This window comes from Saccopteryx bilineata, chromosome 4 (genome assembly GCF_036850765.1).
Source record: "Saccopteryx bilineata isolate mSacBil1 chromosome 4, mSacBil1_pri_phased_curated, whole genome shotgun sequence".
Lineage (NCBI taxonomy): Eukaryota > Metazoa > Chordata > Mammalia > Chiroptera > Emballonuridae > Saccopteryx > Saccopteryx bilineata.
The window spans coordinates 39,825,215-39,844,866 of NC_089493.1; the positions used below are offsets into that span (position 1 = coordinate 39,825,215).

A 19,652-nucleotide genomic window follows, 5' to 3' on the forward strand; every position below is an offset into this window, starting at 1 on the left:
CGCCGGCCCTTCCGGGTTCCCGTACCTCACAGGGGCCGGGAAGAAAGGAGGGAATCGACGCGATATGATGGCGCTCGCTCCTTGGCGGCGAACGGTGATGATGTCATCGAGGACCAGCCCACCCACCAGCGACTCATTTCCGAGGCTGCATGAAGCATGAGGTGAGAGATCTGATCCCGGAGCAAGGTGCAGATCGACGCGACGAATTAGAATGGTGACCTTGGTGAGGTGGCGGCCGCGGTGCCGTTTTTAGTTTGAAGGGGCTGAGGGTCCGATGGCGGTACTGTCTGCCCCGGGATGCTCTCCGCCTCGCGCTGCCTGGCCGCGGAAACGTCACGAGGTCATCCATCAGCAGCCCGGGTGCTGAGCCTAGGTTCGAGTGCTGGGTAGTGCGGAATATTTAGTCTTTTCAAAAGCTTTCTGATTGATCCATTAGCTACGTTTTACACGGAGGAAGCCGAGACTCATTAATTTACCCAAGATCACACAGCTGATTAACTGCTAGACTCAATTTGAACCTTGGCTGTGGAGTTTGATATTTGCCCTACAGTGTTGAGGGCAGTACTCTTTTCCTCTTACAATTACTTCTTTGGTATTCTAGAAGGCAAATTGAATAACTGATACTGTTAATGGTATGTATATATAACTGAGCAAGGTCCCCATCTTGAAAATCCTGAAACTAGTTATAGGCTTGTGGCAATAAAACATCGAAGGTACAGCAATATATTAATAACAAAGGCACTGAAGTCGGTCAGAGCTCGGTTTTAATCCTTGCTCAGCCACGTACCAGCAAGAACACTGGGTGAGTTAATTTACTTATGAGCTTTAGTTTATTCATTTACAAAATGAAGATGCAATACCACACACCGCCCAATTTGGATGTGTGTAAAGAAAGCATTTAGCTTAGCATCTGACACTGTAAGAACCCACAAGAATAGCTTAGGAAATATTGCCATTAGGAAAGCCATAAATATGGCCATTTCATTTAGATGTACTCCCTTAACTGAAATCTCAGCTTTCCAATTCCAAATGAAATCTGTAACAAATTCTAGGTGGAGAGGTTAAAGGGAAGCTTATATATCACTAATCCCTCATCCTAGCAGCAGGTGTGTTGAAGGTGCAAATTTATTATTTACCACTAATAAAAGTCATTCTGGCCTGACCTATGGTGGAGGAGCAGATAAGATGTAGACCTGGAATGATGAGGTCGCCAGTTGGATACCCTGGGCTTGCCCAGTCAAGGCATATACAGGAAGCAGCTGCGATTTGATACTTACTGCTCCTCCCTCCCCACTGCCTTTCTCTCACTTCTCTGTAAAATCAATAAATAAAATCTTTAAAAGGAATAAAATTTAAAAAGCCATTCTGCCCTGGAAAAAATGACATACTTCTCCAACACCACTAAAAAGTTTTATAATTACAGCATTTAGCAGGTTATGTAAAACAATACAATTTATATTTTTATTCTCAAAACCTATTGTGAACATGTAAATTGGTCTGTAGCTTTATGAAAATGAATACTTTTTTTTAGGATTTTATGGAGGCCATTTGGATTCTTAAGAAGATGTCTCAAAGTGGAAAACGGTAGAATAACTGAACCAGAATCATTGATCCCATTAGCTTGGACATCACTGATACTTCACAGAGTACCTGGTATTTTTTTGCTGGATCAAAGAAAAAGAGTCTCAACCATGACTGAAATAGAAACAAGTCAAAGAGACTCAGAATTGTTTTCACCACCCTCTGATGTTAGAGGAATGACTAAACTTGACAGAACAGCTTTTAAAAAGACAGTCACCATCCCGGTGCTTAAAGTGAAGAAAGAAATTGTCGATAAATTGATGCGATCCCTTAAAAGGGCAGCACTGCAGCGCCCAGGCATAAAACGGGTGATTGAAGATCCAGAAGATGAAGAAAGTAGACTAATTATGTTGGATCCCTATAAAATGATTACTAATGATTCCTTTGAAAAAGCAGAACTCAGTATTTTAGAGCAGCTTAATGTCAGTCCACAGATTTCCAAATATAATTTGGAACTAACTTATGAAAACTTTAAGTCAGAAGAAATCTTGAGAGCTGTGCTTCCTGAAGGTCAAGATGTGACTTCAGGGTTTAGCAGAGTTGGACATATTGCCCACCTGAACCTTCGAGATCATCAACTACCTTTCAAGCATTTAATTGGTAGGTGTGTCTTAGTAATTAGTATTCCTGTACTAGAAAGCAATTACAAAGTTCTAATTTTAGTTTTTTAAATTATTTTTAAAAGCTAAATTGCAGAGGCAGGATATGTTATCTTTTTAACTTTTTTAAGATTTATTTATTTTTATTAAATTAATGAGGTGAAATTGGTTGATAGGATCATATAGGTTTCAGATGTACATCTCCATGGTACATGATCTGTATATTGCATTGTGTGCCCATCATCCAGTCAAACCATCTTCCATCAACATATAATTAGTCCTTTACCTCCCAACACTCCTCCCTCTGGTAACCACCGCATTATTGTCAATGAGTCTCGTTTTTATATCCCACATGAGTGAAACCATATAGTTCTTAGCTTTTTCTGGCTATTTCGCTTAGCATAATATTCTCAAGGTCCATCCATGTTGTTGCAGATGGCAGTATTTCATCTTTTCTTATGGTGGAGTAGGATTCCATTGTATATATGTACCACATCTTTACCCAATCCTCTATCCAGCAACACTTGGTTTCCTCATCTTGGCCACCATGAATACTGCTGTGATCAACATGGGAGTGCATGTGTTTCTGTGAACAAATGTATGAGATTTTTGGGTAGCTACCCAGTAGACAGAATGCTGGGTCATGCTGGTTTTCTGTTTTTGTTTTTTTAATTCAGTGAGAGGAGGGGAGGCAGAAACAGATTCCCACATGCACCTCAACTGGGATCTACCGGCAAGCCCACTAGGGGGTGATGCTCTGCTGATCTGGGGTGTTGCTTCATTGCTCAGCAACCAGCCTGTTCTTAGCACCTGAAACAGAAGCCATGGAGCCATCCCCAACACCCGGGGCCAACTTGTTCTAATTGAGCCATTGCTGCAGGAAGGAAAGAGAAGTGAGAGGAGGAAGGGTAGAGAAGCAAATGGGCGCTTCTCCTGTGTGCTCTGATCAGGAATCAAACCCAGGACATCCACACACCGGGTTGATGCTCTACTACTGAGCAAATTAATTTTTTTAGGAACTGTCATACTGTTTTCTGTAGTGGCTGTACTAGTTTACATTCCCACCAGCAGTGAGTGAGATCTCCTTTTTTTCCACAACCTCTCCAACACTTGTCATTACCTGTCTTGTTGATGATAGCCAATCCAACAGATATAAGGTAGTTTTGATTTGCATTTCTCTGCTAGCTAGTGATGATGAGCATCTTTTCCTATATGTATTGACTGTTTCTATATCTTCATGGGAGGGGTGTCTATTGAGGTCCTCTGCCCATTTTTTAATTGGATTGTTTGTTTGGTGTTGAGTTCTGTTAGGTCTTTATATATTTTGTTTGTGAATATCCTCTCCCATTTGATTGGCTTTTTGTTTTGTTATCGGTTTCTTTTGCTGCACAGAAGCTCTTTAGTTTGATATAGTCCCATTTGTTTATTTTTACCTTTACTTCCTTCACTTTTGGGGTCAAATTCATAAATTGTTCTCTGTGACCAAAGTCCACAAGTTTAGTATGTATGTTTTCTTCTATGTAATTTATTGTTTCAGGTCTTATATTTGTCTTTGATCCATTTTGAGTTAATTTTAGTACAAGGGGACAAACTGTAGTCAAGTTTGCATTCTTTTGCATGTGGCTTTCCAGTTTTCCCAGCACCATTTATTGAAGAGGCTTTCTTTTCTCCATTGTGTGTTTTTGGCTCCTTTGTTGAAAATTATTTGTCCATATACATGTGGTTTTATTTCTGAGCTCCCTATTCTGTTCTTGGGTCTGTGTGTCTATTTCTGCCAGTACCATGCTGTTTTGATGTGTAGTATAATTTGAAGTCAGGTAGTGTGATACATCTGGTTCCATTTTTTTTCATTTCTTTTCCTGAGGTTTCATTGTTGGTGTGTAAGAAAGCAGGCTTTTGTATATTAATTTTGTATCTTGCAAATTTACTGTATTTGTTTCTAGTAGTTTATTTCTGGAGTCTTTAGGTTTTTCTTTTGTGTGTGTGTGTGTGTGTGTGTGAGAGAGAGAGAGAGACAGAGAGACAGAGAGAGAGGGACAGATACGGGCAGACAGACAGGAAGGGAGAGAGATGAGAAACATCAATTCTTTGTTGTGGCACCTTAGTTGTTCATTGATTGCTTCTCATATGTGCCTTGACCAGGGGACTACAGCAGACCAAGTGGCCCCTTGCTCAACCAGATGAGCCTGCACTCAAGCTGTCGACCTCGGGGTTTCGAACCTGGGTCTTCTGAGTATCAGTCTGATGATGCTCTATCCACTGTGCCACCGCCTGGTCAGGCTGGGTTTTTCTGTATACAGAATCATGTCACCTGCAAAAAGTGACACTTGCAGTTCTTCTTTCCCAGTTTGGGTGCCTTTTATCTCCTTCTCTTGCCTGATTACTGTGGGTAGGACTCCAGAACTACACTGAATAAGAGTGATGAGAATAGGCATCCTTGTGTTGTTCCTGATTTTAGAGGAAAAGCTTTCAGCTATTCGCCATTTAGTATGATATTGGCAGATGGTTTGTCATATATATGGCCTTCATCATGTTGAGGTACTTTTCCTTCTATACCTATTTTATTTAGAGTTTTGATCATATGGTTTTTGTTACCTGTTTTGTTGATGTGGTATACTACATTGATCAGTTTGCATATGTTGAACAATCCTTGTTACTCTGGAATAAACACTTTGATTATGATGTATTACTTTTTTATGTATTGCTGTACTCGATTTGCTTGTATTTTGTTTAGGATTTTTACATCTGTATTCATCAGAGATATTGGTCTGTAGTTTCTTTTTTGTAGTATCCTTGCTATGTTTCAGTATCACGGTTATGTTGGTGCCATAAACTGTTAAGAAGTATTGCCTGTTCTATTTTTTAGAGGAGTTTGAGAAGGATAGGTACCTTTGAATGTTTGGTAGAATTCACTAGTGAAGCCATCTAGTCCTGGAATATTATTTTTCAGAGGTTTTTGATGGTTGTTTCAATTTCCTTACTGTTTATCAGTCCATTTAGGTTTTCCACTTCTTCATGATTCAGTCTAGGAAGATTGTACAGTTATCTGTTTCAGGTTATTGAATTTGGTGGCATATCATCTTTAATAGTATTCTACTATGATCCTTTGTGTATCTGTGATGTCTCCAGTAACTTCTCCTTTCATTTCTGATTTTGTATATATGAGTCACTTCTCTTTTTTCCTTAGTGAGTCTAGCTAGGGGTTTGTCCATTTTATTATCTTTTTAAGAGCCAGCTCTTTGTTGTATTGATCTTTTGTTTCATTTTTTTTATCTCTATTTCCTTCAATTCTGTTCTAATTTTTATTATTTCCTTTCTTCAGCTGACCTTGGGTTGCCTTTGTTCTTTTTCTAGTTCTTTAAGATGTAGTGTTAGCTTGTTGACTTGGGATTTCTCTTGTTCCTTGAGATAAGCCTGTATTGGTTGATATACACTTCCCTCTTATTACTGCTTCTACTGCATCCGAGAAGTTTTGATATACCATGTTGTCATTCTTATTTATCTCTAAATACCTTGATCTTGCCTTTTATTTCTTTTTGACCCAGTCATTTTTTAATAGTATGTTGTTTAATTTCCACATTTTTGTGGGTTTCTTTACTTCCTTTTTCCAATTGATTTCTAATTATAGACCATTGTGGTCCAAGAATGTGTTTAGTATTATTTAAATCTTCTTGAATTTGTTGAGGCTATTTTTGTGATTCAACATATAGTCTATCCTTAATGATGCACTGGAGAAGAATGTATAATGCGATGTTCTGGGATGAAGGGTTCTATAAATGTCAATTATGTCCATTTAGTCTAATGTGTCGTTTAAGCCCAATATTTCTTTTATTTATTCTTTTCCTTGTGTGTGTGTTTGACAGAGACAGAGAGAGAGAGACATATAGGGACAGACAGGAAGGGAGAGAGATGAGAAGCATCAGTTCTTCGTTGCAGCTCCTTAGTTGTTCATTGATTGCTTTCTCATATGTGCCTTGGTCAGGGCCTCCAGCAGAGCCAGTGACCCCTTGCTCAAGCCAGTGACCTTGGGCTCAGGCTAGCAAGATTGGGCTTCAAGCCAGCTACCTTTTAGGCTCAAGCCAGTGACCATGGGGTCATGTCTATGATCCCACACTCAAGCTGGCAACACCACACTTAAGCCAGTGAGCCTGTGCTCAAGCCAGATGAGCCCATGCTCAAGCTGGCGACCTTAGGGTTTTGAACCTGGGTCCTCTGCATTCTAGTCCAACACTCTATCCACTGTGCCACCGCCTGGTCAGACAAGGGGGGGGGATGGACAAGAAACATCAATTCATAGTAGTTGCTACTAGTATGTGCCCTGACCAGGCAAATCCAGGGTTTCAAACTGGTGACCTCAGCATTCCAGGTCGATGCTTTACCCACTGCACCACCACAAGTCAGAAGCCCAATATTTCTTTATTGATTTCTTGCTTGGAATCATCATACATCATATCTAGAGCTGTCAATAGAGTATTAAGATGTCTATGATTGTGTTTTTGCCTGTTTCTCCTTTTAGTTCTTTGGGTAGTTTTATATATTTCAGTACTATGTGATTTGGTGCATATATATTAAGAACTGTAACATCTTCTTTACGTAGTGTCCCCTTTATCATTATGAAATGTCCTTTGTCACATTACTTTTGTTCTCTCGAAATCAGTTTTGTGAGATATAAGTATGGCTACACTTGCCTTTCGTTGGTTGTTATTTGCTTGGAGAATCATTTTCTATCCTTTCAGTTTGAGCCTAACATTGTCCCTGCACTTTAGATGGGTCTCCTGAAGGCAGCATTTGGTTGAGTTTGGTTTTTTATATCCATTCTGCTACTGTGTGCCTCTTTTCCTGGTGAGTTTAGTCCATTTACATTTAGAGTAATTGCTGTGATGCATGAGGATTTTTTATAGACATTTTATCTTTTGTTTCCTAGTAGCTCTGTGACTCCATTGGTTCTTTTTCTTTGTGTTTCTGTCTGTTGCTTTTGTTTGGTGGTATTCCATACTTTGTCTATTTCCTCTTTAAGTTTGTATTTCAGTTTTGGTTTTTTAGTGGCTGGTTACCATTAGGTTACTGAGAAAGAAAGTTTCATGTATACAGTAGACCTTTGTCTTATGAATGCTTCTATCCTTCATCCTCCTTTGCTAATTCAGACCTTTGCCTCCTCCTCTTTTATGTTTTTGTTGTCCAAATTATCGTTTCTGCTGTAAGTTTGTTGAAGATCTTACACATAGTTTTGTGACATTTTGTTCGGTGTCCTGGTAGAATAATTCCCTTGAGTGTTTCGTGCATTGAAGGTTTTCTGGTGATAAATTACCCCAGCTTTTGTATATCTGAAATGTTTATTTCTTCTTTATATTTAAAGGATAAGTTTGGATATATTATTCTTGGCTGGTAATTCTTTTCTTTCAGTGCTTTGAATTATTTGGTTCAACTCTCTTCTGGCTTATAGAGTTTTCTGCTAAGAAGTCCAATGATAATGTAATGGGATTTCCTTTACAAGTTATTTTCATTTCCTTGGCTTCTTTGAAAATTCTTTCTTAGTCATTAACCTTTGATAGTTTTAATTCAACAGGCCTTGGAAAAGGCCTCTTTGGCTAGAGGTAACTAGGTGTTCTATTTGCTTCTTGGGTTCAAGGATCTAGCTCTTTCCTGGGTTTGGAAAGTTCTCATCTGTTATTTGAAGGTTCTCCATTCCCTTCTCTTCTTTTGGTACGCCTAATATTATCACACTGCTCTTTCTGATGGAGACAGATAACTCTCATAGAGCTCTATCATTTTTTTAAAATTCTTGTGTCTTTTCTTCCCTCTGCATCCATCATCTCTAGATTTCTATCTTCCAGATCACTGATTCTTTCTGCCATCAGTTCAGGTCTATTGGCTATGCTTGCTAGTTCATTCTTGATCTTATTTATTAAATTCTTAATCTCCAGAATTTGTTCGGTTATTTTTTTTTTTTTTTTTTTTTTTTTTTTGGTAGTGGGAACTTTTTTATTTAATGCATAAACATATAAGTTTCTTTATTAGAGAAATTGTACATATTGGTGAATATGGTCAATGGTCACATCTATGGGTTAACTGTTTAAAAATCAGAACCAATAATTAGGATAGATTGTACGCTCTCGTCATTACATTGTGAAGTGTCTTGTGTAGTCATATTCTATTGTTGGAATGACAGCTTGTACAAATTTCAAGAAAATGAGAAGATACATATGAACACCAAGTTCTCCCCCGCCTTCTGCAACAGTCTCAATGATTTTCTTCATCACCTCAGCATGCCTGCATGGGTGAACTGAACACATAGGAGGTGGTGGGAGATGCGGGTGGTTTTCAATGGTCACTGTTTTCTTCACGTGATCTTGACTGATGTCTTCATACATATGCTCAACTGTTAGAGGCTGCCGCTGCTCATCATAGCCAAACAACCATAGTCGTGGTGTCTGGTAATATTTATCATAAGTGATATAAAGGTCGTAAGTTCTGGTTTGCAGAATAGCATCTTCACCTCCAGCATCAGTTTTAGCTTTACAAGCTTCTACTATTTTCCTTGTGTCTAGGGTAGCCTCATCTGTTTCCAACAATCCACTCTCTTCATATTCTTCCATATCTGCAGCTTCTCCTTCTTCTTCCTCTTCCTCTTCCTCACATAATGCTGAGCAATCTTGGAGTTTCATACTGTCCTTGCTTTCCAGTGTAATCTCCTTAACTGCCTCGGTTATTCCTGTAATACCTGTGTTATGGTAAGTATCTACCCATCCTCCATCACCATCATCTTCTTCAATGATAGCTTCCAATTCATCTGAATATTCCATCTGTTTGCACCGCTTATAGCATGGCACATTTTTGGTGACCAAAAATTGTTTGCCTGTTGGTAGATATGCCTTCACTTTCAATTCTTCACCTGTAGCCCATTGCCATGTTGGACAGTGGTGAACCAAGTGATCTCCAGCTGCCACAAACTCTTCTGGGGTGATGACACCTGTTTCCTTAAACTTTGATTCCTTGAGGACCGGGGTCAGGTACTCGGCCACCTCCAGTGCCTTTCCCTTGACCGTGTTAATCACATTCTGCATCCTGGGGCCGGAGCAGCGGCCGGCCCCGCCACGGGACTCTCGCCGTAGTTCGGCCTCCACTTGGGCCTCACGTGACAAGGACTCTTTGTTCGGTTATTTTTAAAGTTTCCATCTCTTTGGTGGAAAATTTCATTTATTAATTTGTTTTCTGAGTGCATTCAATTGCCTACCTGTGTTTTCTGGCATGTCCTTGAGTATTTTCAGAACTTCTATTTTGAGTGATCTGTCAGTTATGTCCCAATTTTCCATGTGTTTTTGCCTTCTGGAGATTTTTCATTTTATTTCTTAAATTGTCATTCCCTTAGTAATTTATGGTATTCAGCATGATTCTTTTTCTAGTCATCTGCATGAGTGGCTTTTTTAGTAACTTCCAAGAGGTCTTTCTAATATTTCCCAGTAGGTGGCACTGAGTTGCAAGTTTAGCTCTGTGAAATCCCTGCTGGACCCCCACCCCATTCTGGCTGTCCTCTGTATCTGCAGTGCTGGGGGTGAGGTGGGCTGGGGGAATCTAGACGACTTCTTTGTTCTTCCTCCCTATAATGGTGACCTCCAGCCTCCCCATGTTCTCCTTGTGCCCCAACCAGGGACCAGACACAGAGTACCCTTTTTGTTATGGGGAAACATTGGTTCTTTGGTGTCTTTTCTTGGGTATGCTGCTGATGTGCTTTGCACCCCAACACTAAGGGAAAAGGAAAGCAAGTCCTGGGATGGATGGGGCTGAGTGATTTCAGGGCTCTGTGTGTCCAGTTTCTCTGCCTAGAGTACCAGCAGCCGGCAGACCACGGACAGACCACAGGAAAACCGGCAATGTCGCAGAGCTGTGACCCCTACACAGGTTCCTGCACTCACCACTCTAGTTGTTGGGAGAGCACCCACTGAATCTCTGTATCCTCCCAAAAGAAGGGAACCCAAACACAACTAGGTTCCTCCCCTCTCCAGAGTCCTACTGCGAGCTCTGAGCTGCATCCCTATTTTTTGCACACACACACCCCCATTAGCCCACTTGTACTTGCTTTGACACACAGATCTATCAAACGTGCCTGTGTGCCCAGCTGGGGTCCTTCCCTGAGATATAGCTGTTCAAATTGTTGAAATTTCAAGGAGAGAGATCAAGGAGATCTCTCATGCTGCCATTCTTATGACATGTCTTTTTAATTTTAAGCTGAACCTGGAGTTATTTACTTTCTCTTTTTTTTTTTCATTTTTCCAAAGCTGGAAATGGGGAGGCAGTCAGACAGACTCCCGCATGCGCCCAACCGGGATCCACCCAGCATGCCCACTAGGGGGTGATGCTTTGCCCATCTGGGGCGTTGCTCTGTTGCGACCAGAGCCATTCTAGTGCCTGAGGCAGAGGCCATGGAGCCATCCTCAGCACCCGGGGCCAACTTTGCTCCAATGGAGCCTTGGCTGCGAGAGGGGTTAGAGAGAGACAGAGAGGAAGGAGAGGGGGAGGGGTGGAGAAGCAGATGGGCGCTTCTCCTGTGTGCCCTGGCCGGGAATCGAACCTGGGACTCCTGCACTCCAGGCCGACACTCTACCACTGAGCCAACCGGCCAGGGCCTTACTTTCTCTTTTGAGGGCCATTTGTCACTTTTGTACACAGGCTTTAAGCCTCAGGACTGTGATGCTAGGTTTCATGAATTTGTGTTTTATAGTCAAAAGAGCAAGACACTGTTTACTTATACTTTCATGGATTTAACTATTTGAATTTTTTCTATATGTCAACACCATATTTTGTTTTTTAGTGCTCCTAGTCTTTTATAAATGATGCTTGTATGATATATGTTGTACCTCTATAGCCCCAGGTGAGCCTGGATCCTTTATTTCTTGGGATAAAAGAGGAGTAAAAATCTAATCAAAATTATACTTGTCTTTCTATGAATATTTGATGTCCATGCATTCTCCAGATTATTTTAATGTCAAGCAATTTTCCAAACTTCTGGGAATTATTTTTCGCTTTAAAATGTAGCGCTTAGCCTGACCAGGCAGTGGCGCAGTGGATAGAGAGTCGGACTGGGATGCAGAAAACCCAGGTTCAAGACCCCAAGGTCGCCAGCTTGAGCAGGGGTTCATCTGGTTTAAGCAGAAGCTCACCAGCTTGGACCCAAAGTCACTGGCTCGAGCAAAGGTCACTCGGTCTGCTGAAGGCCCGCAGTCAAGGCACATATGAGAAAGCAATCAGTGAACTAAGGTGTCACAACAAAAAACTGATGATTGATGCTTCCGCATCTCTCTCTGTTCCTGTCTGCCTGTCCCTATCTATCCCTCTCTCTGACTCTGTCTCTGGGGGGGAAAAAATGTAATGCTTAATGTTTTCGTATGGGTAGGATTTCAGAAATATGCTCTTGTGCACTTCCTTTGTTTTATTGATGAAAAGGGCTGATGATGCATAGTGATAACATAATAAATACTTAAGCAGATCCTTATAATTATGACTGGGTGCAAACGTCAAGTCTAGGTTTTCTTATGAGTCACTCATTGCTTATCCTAAATCAAACATTACTTCTGTAAACCCTATTTTATAAATTCTCATCCATAAAGGGGCACTCATAGATGAAAACTGAAACTGTTTCATACAGTGGTATTTTTAAACTTTTACCGCAGACCTCTAGAATAGGGTTTAAAAAATTTTTAATTCTTCATTTTAAAACTAACTTCTGTACCTTAAAAATTGAGTTCTGATACCTGAAGCAGAACAGAATAAGAATAATGATTGACTAGAGTTTATTGATATTATCATTTCCAAAATCAAGTATCTGAGAGATTATCAGAGAATCTCTAATAATTATCAGAGAGAAATAGGACAAATTCTGGTTGTATTTCAGCATATTTGTATTATTGAGTCCTTTTTACTAACTTGCAAATCAAATTATTTTTCCTGATGCAATGAAATAGCATGTAGATTCCTAAAATCTTTTTTTCTTCTTCTTCTTCTTCTTTTTTTTCTCTGGCCAAAAAGGGCCTGCACCAGGGAGCAGGCGGCACAGAGATTAGGACGGGAGCGCAAATACTAGAAGCCCTGAGTGTGAGGGATCTCCAACCAGTTCTCAGTTCTTTTGGCGATAAATTGGTGAGGATGTTAAAATCAAAAGTCCCTTCAGGGGGCCACCTGGTTCGATTATCCAGTGGGTTCTGTGGCCTGGCCACAGCGGAGAAGAAGAACAGTTTCTTCTTCTTTAGGGAGGGAGAGATTTCAGATAAGGCGCTCTAGGAGTGTTTTTGGATCAGGTTTAGATTCCTGTGCCTCTATGGCCACCCTCAGTTCTCAGAGTGATCAGAGATGAGAATTGGCGTCCTGTAACTCAATCTCTGGCCACCGGACAGTTAGGTAAAGTGGGAGTGACTGGGACGTCTTCGTGAGCACACACGCACTTGGAACAGAAAAGAGGTCCCTGATGCAGCTGCGACAGGGAGTCTCGGTGGAAAGAACTGAGGGGAGGCTGGAGGCAGGGGACTTACCACACCATGTGCCAAAGTGGGTGGAAGGTCGGAGATCCTGGTTCTTCCTCAGAAGGGAAGGGGAGAGGAGTGGCCCCAGTGAGCTTCAGCTTCTCCTGGGTTTCGGCACCAAATGTAAGGTATTTTTCCCAGCCAAGGAAGAAGGAAGGGTGTAGCCACGAAGTGTGGAACAGCGAAAACTTTATTTAGTACAGCGCATCCCACCCGACGAGGTTCTCTGGTCTGGGGACAGGGGCCAGAGAAGTCGCCAGATTCCTAAAATCTTTTAACTGCTGACAATAAAAGTAGACTAACAGGCATCAATACCATTTCTGATGTATTTTATTATCTTTGTAGCTTCTTCTGCAGTGGCAAATATTTGACAAAAAGAACAACTTAACTGAATAAAAATTTTATTTAGATAAGACTAAAGAATCTATTTCCTTTATTTTCATTATTTTGTTGGTATATATTTCAAAAGTAGAGGCATTTCAAGTATACAGTAAAACAAACATTTGATTTGAGACCAATGGCTACAGGGCAGGTGTTTTCTGAAACCCTCTGTTGCCACGACCTTTCCATTGCTTCTTTTTATTCATTACCAATTTCCTATGGTCCACCTATTTGCTTATTGTAGTATTGGCACATTAGAGATTCAGCAAAAAACATGGAAAAATAGTTAAGTAGACCCTAACCCCTCAAAACTGTTTCCTTAAAAATGTACCTATAACATTTTTTGTGTGTTTGTATTGGAGGTTGTCAGATGTTGATTTTAGTATTCTGTTATTTTTATTTTTTTAGTAATCTGTTGAGTTTTTAGAATTGCATACCACTTTACACACACTAGATGCAGTTTTTATCTATAAACCAAAAGAAAATATAGTTCATTTCCATTTTATATTTGCAGTTTTAGTTTTTCTTTTGCGAATAGGCAGTATTTGTTATGAATTCTTATTTTTTCCTTTAGGCCAGGTTATGATTGACAAAAATCCAGGAATCACCTCAGCAGTAAATAAAATCAACAATATTGATAATACATATCGAAATTTCCAAATGGAAGTGCTATCTGGCGAGGAAAACATGATGACCAAGGTATGGAGTATTTCACTGTCTCCTAGTATGGTGTATATCAAGATTCATATTTAGAATCAGAGTAGGTGACAAAGATTAAAAAATATTTTTAATACCCAGTATTATATGAGAATATGAACATTTATATTTATACATATACTACTGATGGGAATGCAAATGTGATACATTCAGGAAAAGTGTGTGTAATATATTGCAATTTTGAATAGGTATGTGCTTTGACCTAGTTTTGCATTTATAGAAAACTATCCCAAGGATATAATTAAACAAAATTGTACTGCTGTATGTACTAAATTCTTCATCATTCTTTTTATATTACAAAAGAAATAGACAAATGGAAATAACATAAATGTTCATCAGTAAAGAATTGATTAAATTCTGGGTTAACAATACAATAGAAAATTCTATCATTTTAAAGTTAATTAGCTCCAGCCTGACCTGTGGTGGCGCAGTGGATAAAGCATCGACCTGGAAATGCTGAGGTCGCCGGTTCGAAACCCTGGGCTTGCCTGGTCAAGGCACATATGGGAGTTGATGCTTCCAGCTCCTCCCCCTTCTCTCTCTGTGTCTCTCCTCTCTCTCTCTCTCTCTCTCTCTCTCCCCCTCTCCTCTCTAAAATGAATAAATAAATAAAAATTAAAGTTAATTAGCTCCATATTTATTAAACTAAACTGCCTTTTGACAGGTGAAGCAACAAAAAAGCAAGTATATAACATAGTTCCATTTTAACTAAATTATCTATGTAAATATGCACATACATAAGAATGTTTAACAGTGGGCATATTTTTATTTGATGTAGTTGGTAATCTCTGTTATCATCCTCATACTTTTCTACTGAGCACATATTTTATAAGAAAAATAAATCTATTTCAAAGAAAAAATAAAATATGTAAGAACAGGTTCTGATATAAAATACTTTCTAATCCTCCATCCCCAAAAATCCTCTGGAGTGCTGGATGTAGTAAACTTTTTTAAACCAGAAGTCATAGATTATGATATGTTAACATGTGAAATTTTGTACTCAAACTGGGAAATAGGCTAAACTCTTTCTATAACTTGACAAAAATATTAATAACAAAGGCCGCTCTTAAAATTTTTTTTTTTTTTTTTTTTACAGAAACAGAGAGAGGGACAGATAGGGACAGACAAGAACAGAGAGAGATGAGAGGCATCAATTATCAGTTTTTCGTTGTGACACCTTAGTTGTTCATTGATTAGCTTTCTCATATGTGCCTTGACCGTGGGCCTTCAGCAGACCGAGTAACCCTTTGCTCGAGCCAGCAGCCTTGGGTCCAAGCTGGTAAGCTTTGCTCAAGCCAGATGAGCCTGCACTCAAGCTGGCAACCTTGGAGTCTTGAACCTGGGTCTTCCTTATCCCAGTCTGACGCTCTATCCACTGTACCACTGCCTGGTCAGGCTAGAATATCTTTTAAACAGGACTTTATAAAACTCAGGATGGGGCTTATGTAAATTAATTATTTTTTAAGATTCTAGGCCACTAGACTTTGGTGAATATTAAGTATAATATTATTTCTCTATAATTTTATAGTATCTGGATGTTAAAATATACACTTACTATTAAGCTCTGAGCCAAATGCTTCATATGTAACAAATTCTAAGAAGCCCACAGAAGATAACAAATTCTAAGAAGATAATGGTGGTTGTTATTAATCTCTCTATGCAGCTAAATGAGCAAGGTGTTTGGAGCCAGGCCTCTGACTCTGGAGTCCATGCATGGTCTCCCCTATATACCAAAACTCTACTGCCTACTACTTGGGAATACTGTATGATATCTGTTATGGCAAAAAAAAAAAAAAATTGAATGTGAATCCTTTGGTAATAATGTTGCTTATTTCAGCTGACATTGGCATACCCTCAATCACATGCTGACTGAACACTGCATGCTCTTCACTTGGTACCATCTCTTAGGGTAACCAGTAACATCATCTTTCTCAGGAGAAGATCTAAGAGTTCTGAGAACTACATTAATTTTATAAAGGCCTTCTGATTGATATCCTAAGTCATAAAGTTTGTTTTTAGGACATATTTTATACCTAATATTTTTACCATAAAATAAATGTTAAAAGTCAGTATAATTTCTATGCTCCAAAAGAGTCACATTTTTTTTAATATTTCTTTTTCCATTTTTTTTATTTAGACAATTAATTTTAACGGGGTGACATTGATTAATTAGGGTACATAAATTCAGAGAAAACATCTCCAGGTCATTTTGACATTTGATTATGTTGCATACCCATCACCCAAAGTCAAATTATCTTCCGTCACCTTCTATCTGGTTTTCTTTGTGCCTGTCCCCCCCCCCCGACCCCCTCCCTGTCCTCCCTCCCCCTCTCCCTGGTAACCAACACATCCTTGTCCATTTAAGTTTTAACTTGGGTTCATTCAACATTTAAGTACTATGTGTGTATATTATGAATAAAAAAATTACTGAAAGTGCATTTGGCTAAAATTAATCCTGACTGCTTAAGGGAGTAGGTAGTGTCGAAGACAGCATGAACAAAACCAGAGGCTATTTAGAATCCAATTTTCAAACTACATCTGTGCCTCGCATTAGGGACCTTAAAAGGGGGAGTAGAAAGGAGATTTGAGGAAAAGCATTCACAAGACATATTTAACCTTCCAGGTTATATACCCAGAAAGACTTTTAGTTGGCAGAATCATGAGAAAACATTTCCAACTCTGGAACCTTAATAATATAGCCAGAGCATCTGACGTGGTAGAGGGGGAAAAAATATGTACAAATTTGGAATTAAAATCCATGAAAGCAGAACGTAGAAGATATATCTCTTTCAGATTTATAGAACTTTATGGCCTTTGATTCCATATGAGTTAAAATTGGGAAAGGAGAAAATTGAATAATTTGTCTTATATGCTGGTTCTAAACATGAAACATGCAAAGTCAAATTAAGTATCTAAAGACATAGCAAAATACTTGAAAATTAAATGACACTTGACACATCTATTGGCTTCCCTCTTACACACTGTAAACTATTAAATAAGGAGGGAAGCTTGTTCGCTCTATGGATGTGCTGTCTGCAACTTGGCTATCCACCGTAATGATACAGGTAGTGTGTTGTCTCAAAATAGAGGTGTGTTCCCTCTTTGTCCGGTTAACCAGTCAGTTGGCCTACCTGAAAAATTCCTCATGTGATTTGGGAACCACTTTATGACTCTTGAGGATGGATGAGATAGGGGAGCCATCTGACTTTGAAGAGATGACTTCTCATGAAAAAGTTTACTGTAAGATATTAACTGGCCTCAAGTATAGTATAAACACCAGAATTCTAATTAAAATGCCTTTAAATGCACTGTTATTTGCTCTTAATAGTAGTAAATTGAAATATGTATATGTGTGTGAATGCATCAAAACATATCAGTAACTGGAATTTAAAAGTAAGCACATTAACCAAAAGCTCAATACCTTTTCAGGTTCGAGAAAACAACTACACCTATGAATTTGATTTTTCAAAAGTCTACTGGAATCCTCGTCTCTCTACAGAACACAGCCGTATCACAGAACTTCTCAAACCTGGAGATGTCCTATTTGATGTTTTTGCTGGGGTTGGGCCCTTTGCCATTCCAGTAGCAAAGAAAAACTGCACTGTATTTGCCAATGATCTCAATCCTGAATCCTATAAGTGGCTACTGCACAACTGTAAATTGAATAAAGTGGACAAAAAGGTAAAGGTTTTTAACTTGGATGGGAAAGACTTCCTGAAAGGACCAGTCAGAGAAGAGTTAATGCAGCAGCTGGGACCACTGTCAAAAGAAAGAAAACACTCTGTGCACATTGTCATGAACTTACCAGCAAAGGCTATCGAGTTTCTTGGTGCTTTCAAATCACTTTTAGATGGACAGCCATGCAGCAGTGAGCTCCTTCCCTTAGTACACTGTTACAGCTTTTCCAAAGATGCTAATCCTGCTAAGGACGTTCAGCAACAAGCTGAAGCTGTGTTGGGCATTTCCTTGGATGCATGCAGTTCAGTCCACCTGGTAAGAAATGTGGCCCCTAACAAGGAGATGTTGTGCATCACCCTTCGGATTCCTGCTGCTGTACTCTACAAGAACCAGACCCTAGATCTAGGTGAGCAAACTAGAATACCTCTCAGATAACTTTCTTAGACTGTCTTTTTATATTACTTATTAAGATTGGACTAGGTTGAACTGATTCTAATTTAGATATTTCAGTTCAAGACTCCTTGCCATTTGTGACTAGCTTTTCTCAATTTAACAAATTTTAGTATGTCACACTGTTCAGTCTAGTAGAAGACTAGATTACTTTTATTTCATTACAGTAATAATCCACAGGACTGTTACTATTTCATGCGTAAGACAGATTAAAAATATTTAAAATTGAAATACCTATATTATGCTTTTTAAAAGTATTTTCAAATGTTAAGTATCTCATAAAATTTTCTGGATTTGCTGTTACAGAGAATCATGAAGATCCTCCACCCCTTAAACGCCAAAGGACAGATGAAGCCCTTTCAGAAGAAAAAACAATAACTGTTTAAATAACTTAATTGTAAATGTTTTGTCTATCTCCCCACTGGATTGTTATATAGCGAAATATAATTTGTATGATTCATAAAACTTTAGCATTTAGTTATTTTAGCATTTAGTTGTACTGCTTTCATAGCATAACAGGAGGGCTGAATTGTAACACAGACAGGATGTGATTCTCATCACTTCATACTTTAATTAAATACTGTTGTATTTTACCGATGCTGTCTTATAAATTGAGGATTATCAAATTCAAGTTTAAATAAGTCTACTAAACATTTTTATTACCCAAATTATACTATATACTTACAATTTTACAAACTAATTTGTTTAAATATGTCTATCTCTTGGGGAAATAGTTTTGACGGTAGGATAATTGTGTGCTAAGTAGGAAGGCACTCACACCACCTTGCAGTTATCCTTAGCTGAAGACTGTAGCTAAGTTGAATATAGTACTTTTGTACTGTCACTATAAAAATAATAAAGTGAGCCTGACCCAGGAGGTTGCACAGTGGATAGAGTGTCGGGCTAGGACGCAGAGGACCCAGGTTCGAAACCCCGAGGTCACTGGCCTGAACGGAGGCTCATCTAACTTGAATGAGGGGTTGCTGACTTGTGCGTGGGATCATAGACATGACCCCATGGTCACTGGCTTGAGCCCAAGGTCATTGGCTTGAGGCAAGAGGTCATTCCCTCTACTGTAGTCCCCAGGACAAGGCACATATGAGAAAGCAATCAATGAACAACTAAGGTGCCGCAACGAAGAATTGATGCTTCTCATCTCTCTCCTTCCTGCCTGTCTGTCCCTCTCTCTATATCTGCCTCTGTCACACACACACACACAAAGTAATAAAAATGAGATTATTTAGATCAGGAATATGCAAAACACATCTGACAGCCAAATCTGGCCTACCACCTGTTTTGGCAAGTGGCTTAAGAATGGTTCTCATATTTTTAAATGGTTGATAAAGAATCAAAAGAATAACATTTAATGATGTGAAAATTATTTGATATTTGACTTTCAGTGTCTGCAAATAAAATTTTATTAGAATATACTATGCTTATTTGTTTATATACTGTCTACACCTACATACTGCTTTCATGGCATAACAGGAGGGCTGAATAGTTGTAACAGACAGGATGTGATTCTCATCACTTCATACTTATGCTCAGCACCCAACAAATCACAGTGATACTGTAATAATTCAATAGCATTTTCAGTGCTGTGTATGTCACCAACCTCTAACGTTTTATTATTACTAGAGTATAGCCATCATTTCAGAACAAGAAAAGTGGACTTCTAATGTGCTTTTAAGGCACGTTACTGAATTAGATGACAAGGCACCTATACGGGCAC

General features: G+C 39.1%; 2 protein-coding genes across 6 annotated transcripts; one reads left to right on the plus strand and one right to left on the minus strand.

Moving 5' to 3' along the window:
* The first annotated feature begins 84 nt into the window (after positions 1-84).
* Positions 85-19,346, plus strand: TRMT5 (tRNA methyltransferase 5). 5 transcript variants are annotated; one of them, XM_066276021.1, is made up of 5 exons: positions 85-161; positions 1,532-2,181; positions 13,650-13,774; positions 17,222-17,876; positions 18,227-19,346. In XM_066276021.1, the coding sequence occupies exons 1-5, from the start codon at positions 157-159 to the stop codon at positions 18,304-18,306; spliced, it is 1,515 nt and encodes a 504-aa protein (XP_066132118.1). In that variant the 5' UTR covers positions 85-156; the 3' UTR covers positions 18,307-19,346. The 5 variants fall into 5 exon arrangements, with proteins under 5 accessions (XP_066132118.1, XP_066132119.1, XP_066132117.1 ...); XM_066276022.1 differs by having other exon boundaries at positions 127-223; XM_066276020.1 differs by having other exon boundaries at positions 138-214.
* Positions 8,152-9,311, minus strand: LOC136333944 (ubiquitin-like-conjugating enzyme ATG3). Its single transcript, XM_066273658.1, has one exon. It carries the CDS (start codon positions 9,242-9,244, stop codon positions 8,300-8,302), a length of 945 nt encoding a protein of 314 aa, XP_066129755.1. The 5' UTR covers positions 9,245-9,311; the 3' UTR covers positions 8,152-8,299.
* Positions 19,347-19,652: the final 306 nt, after the last annotated feature.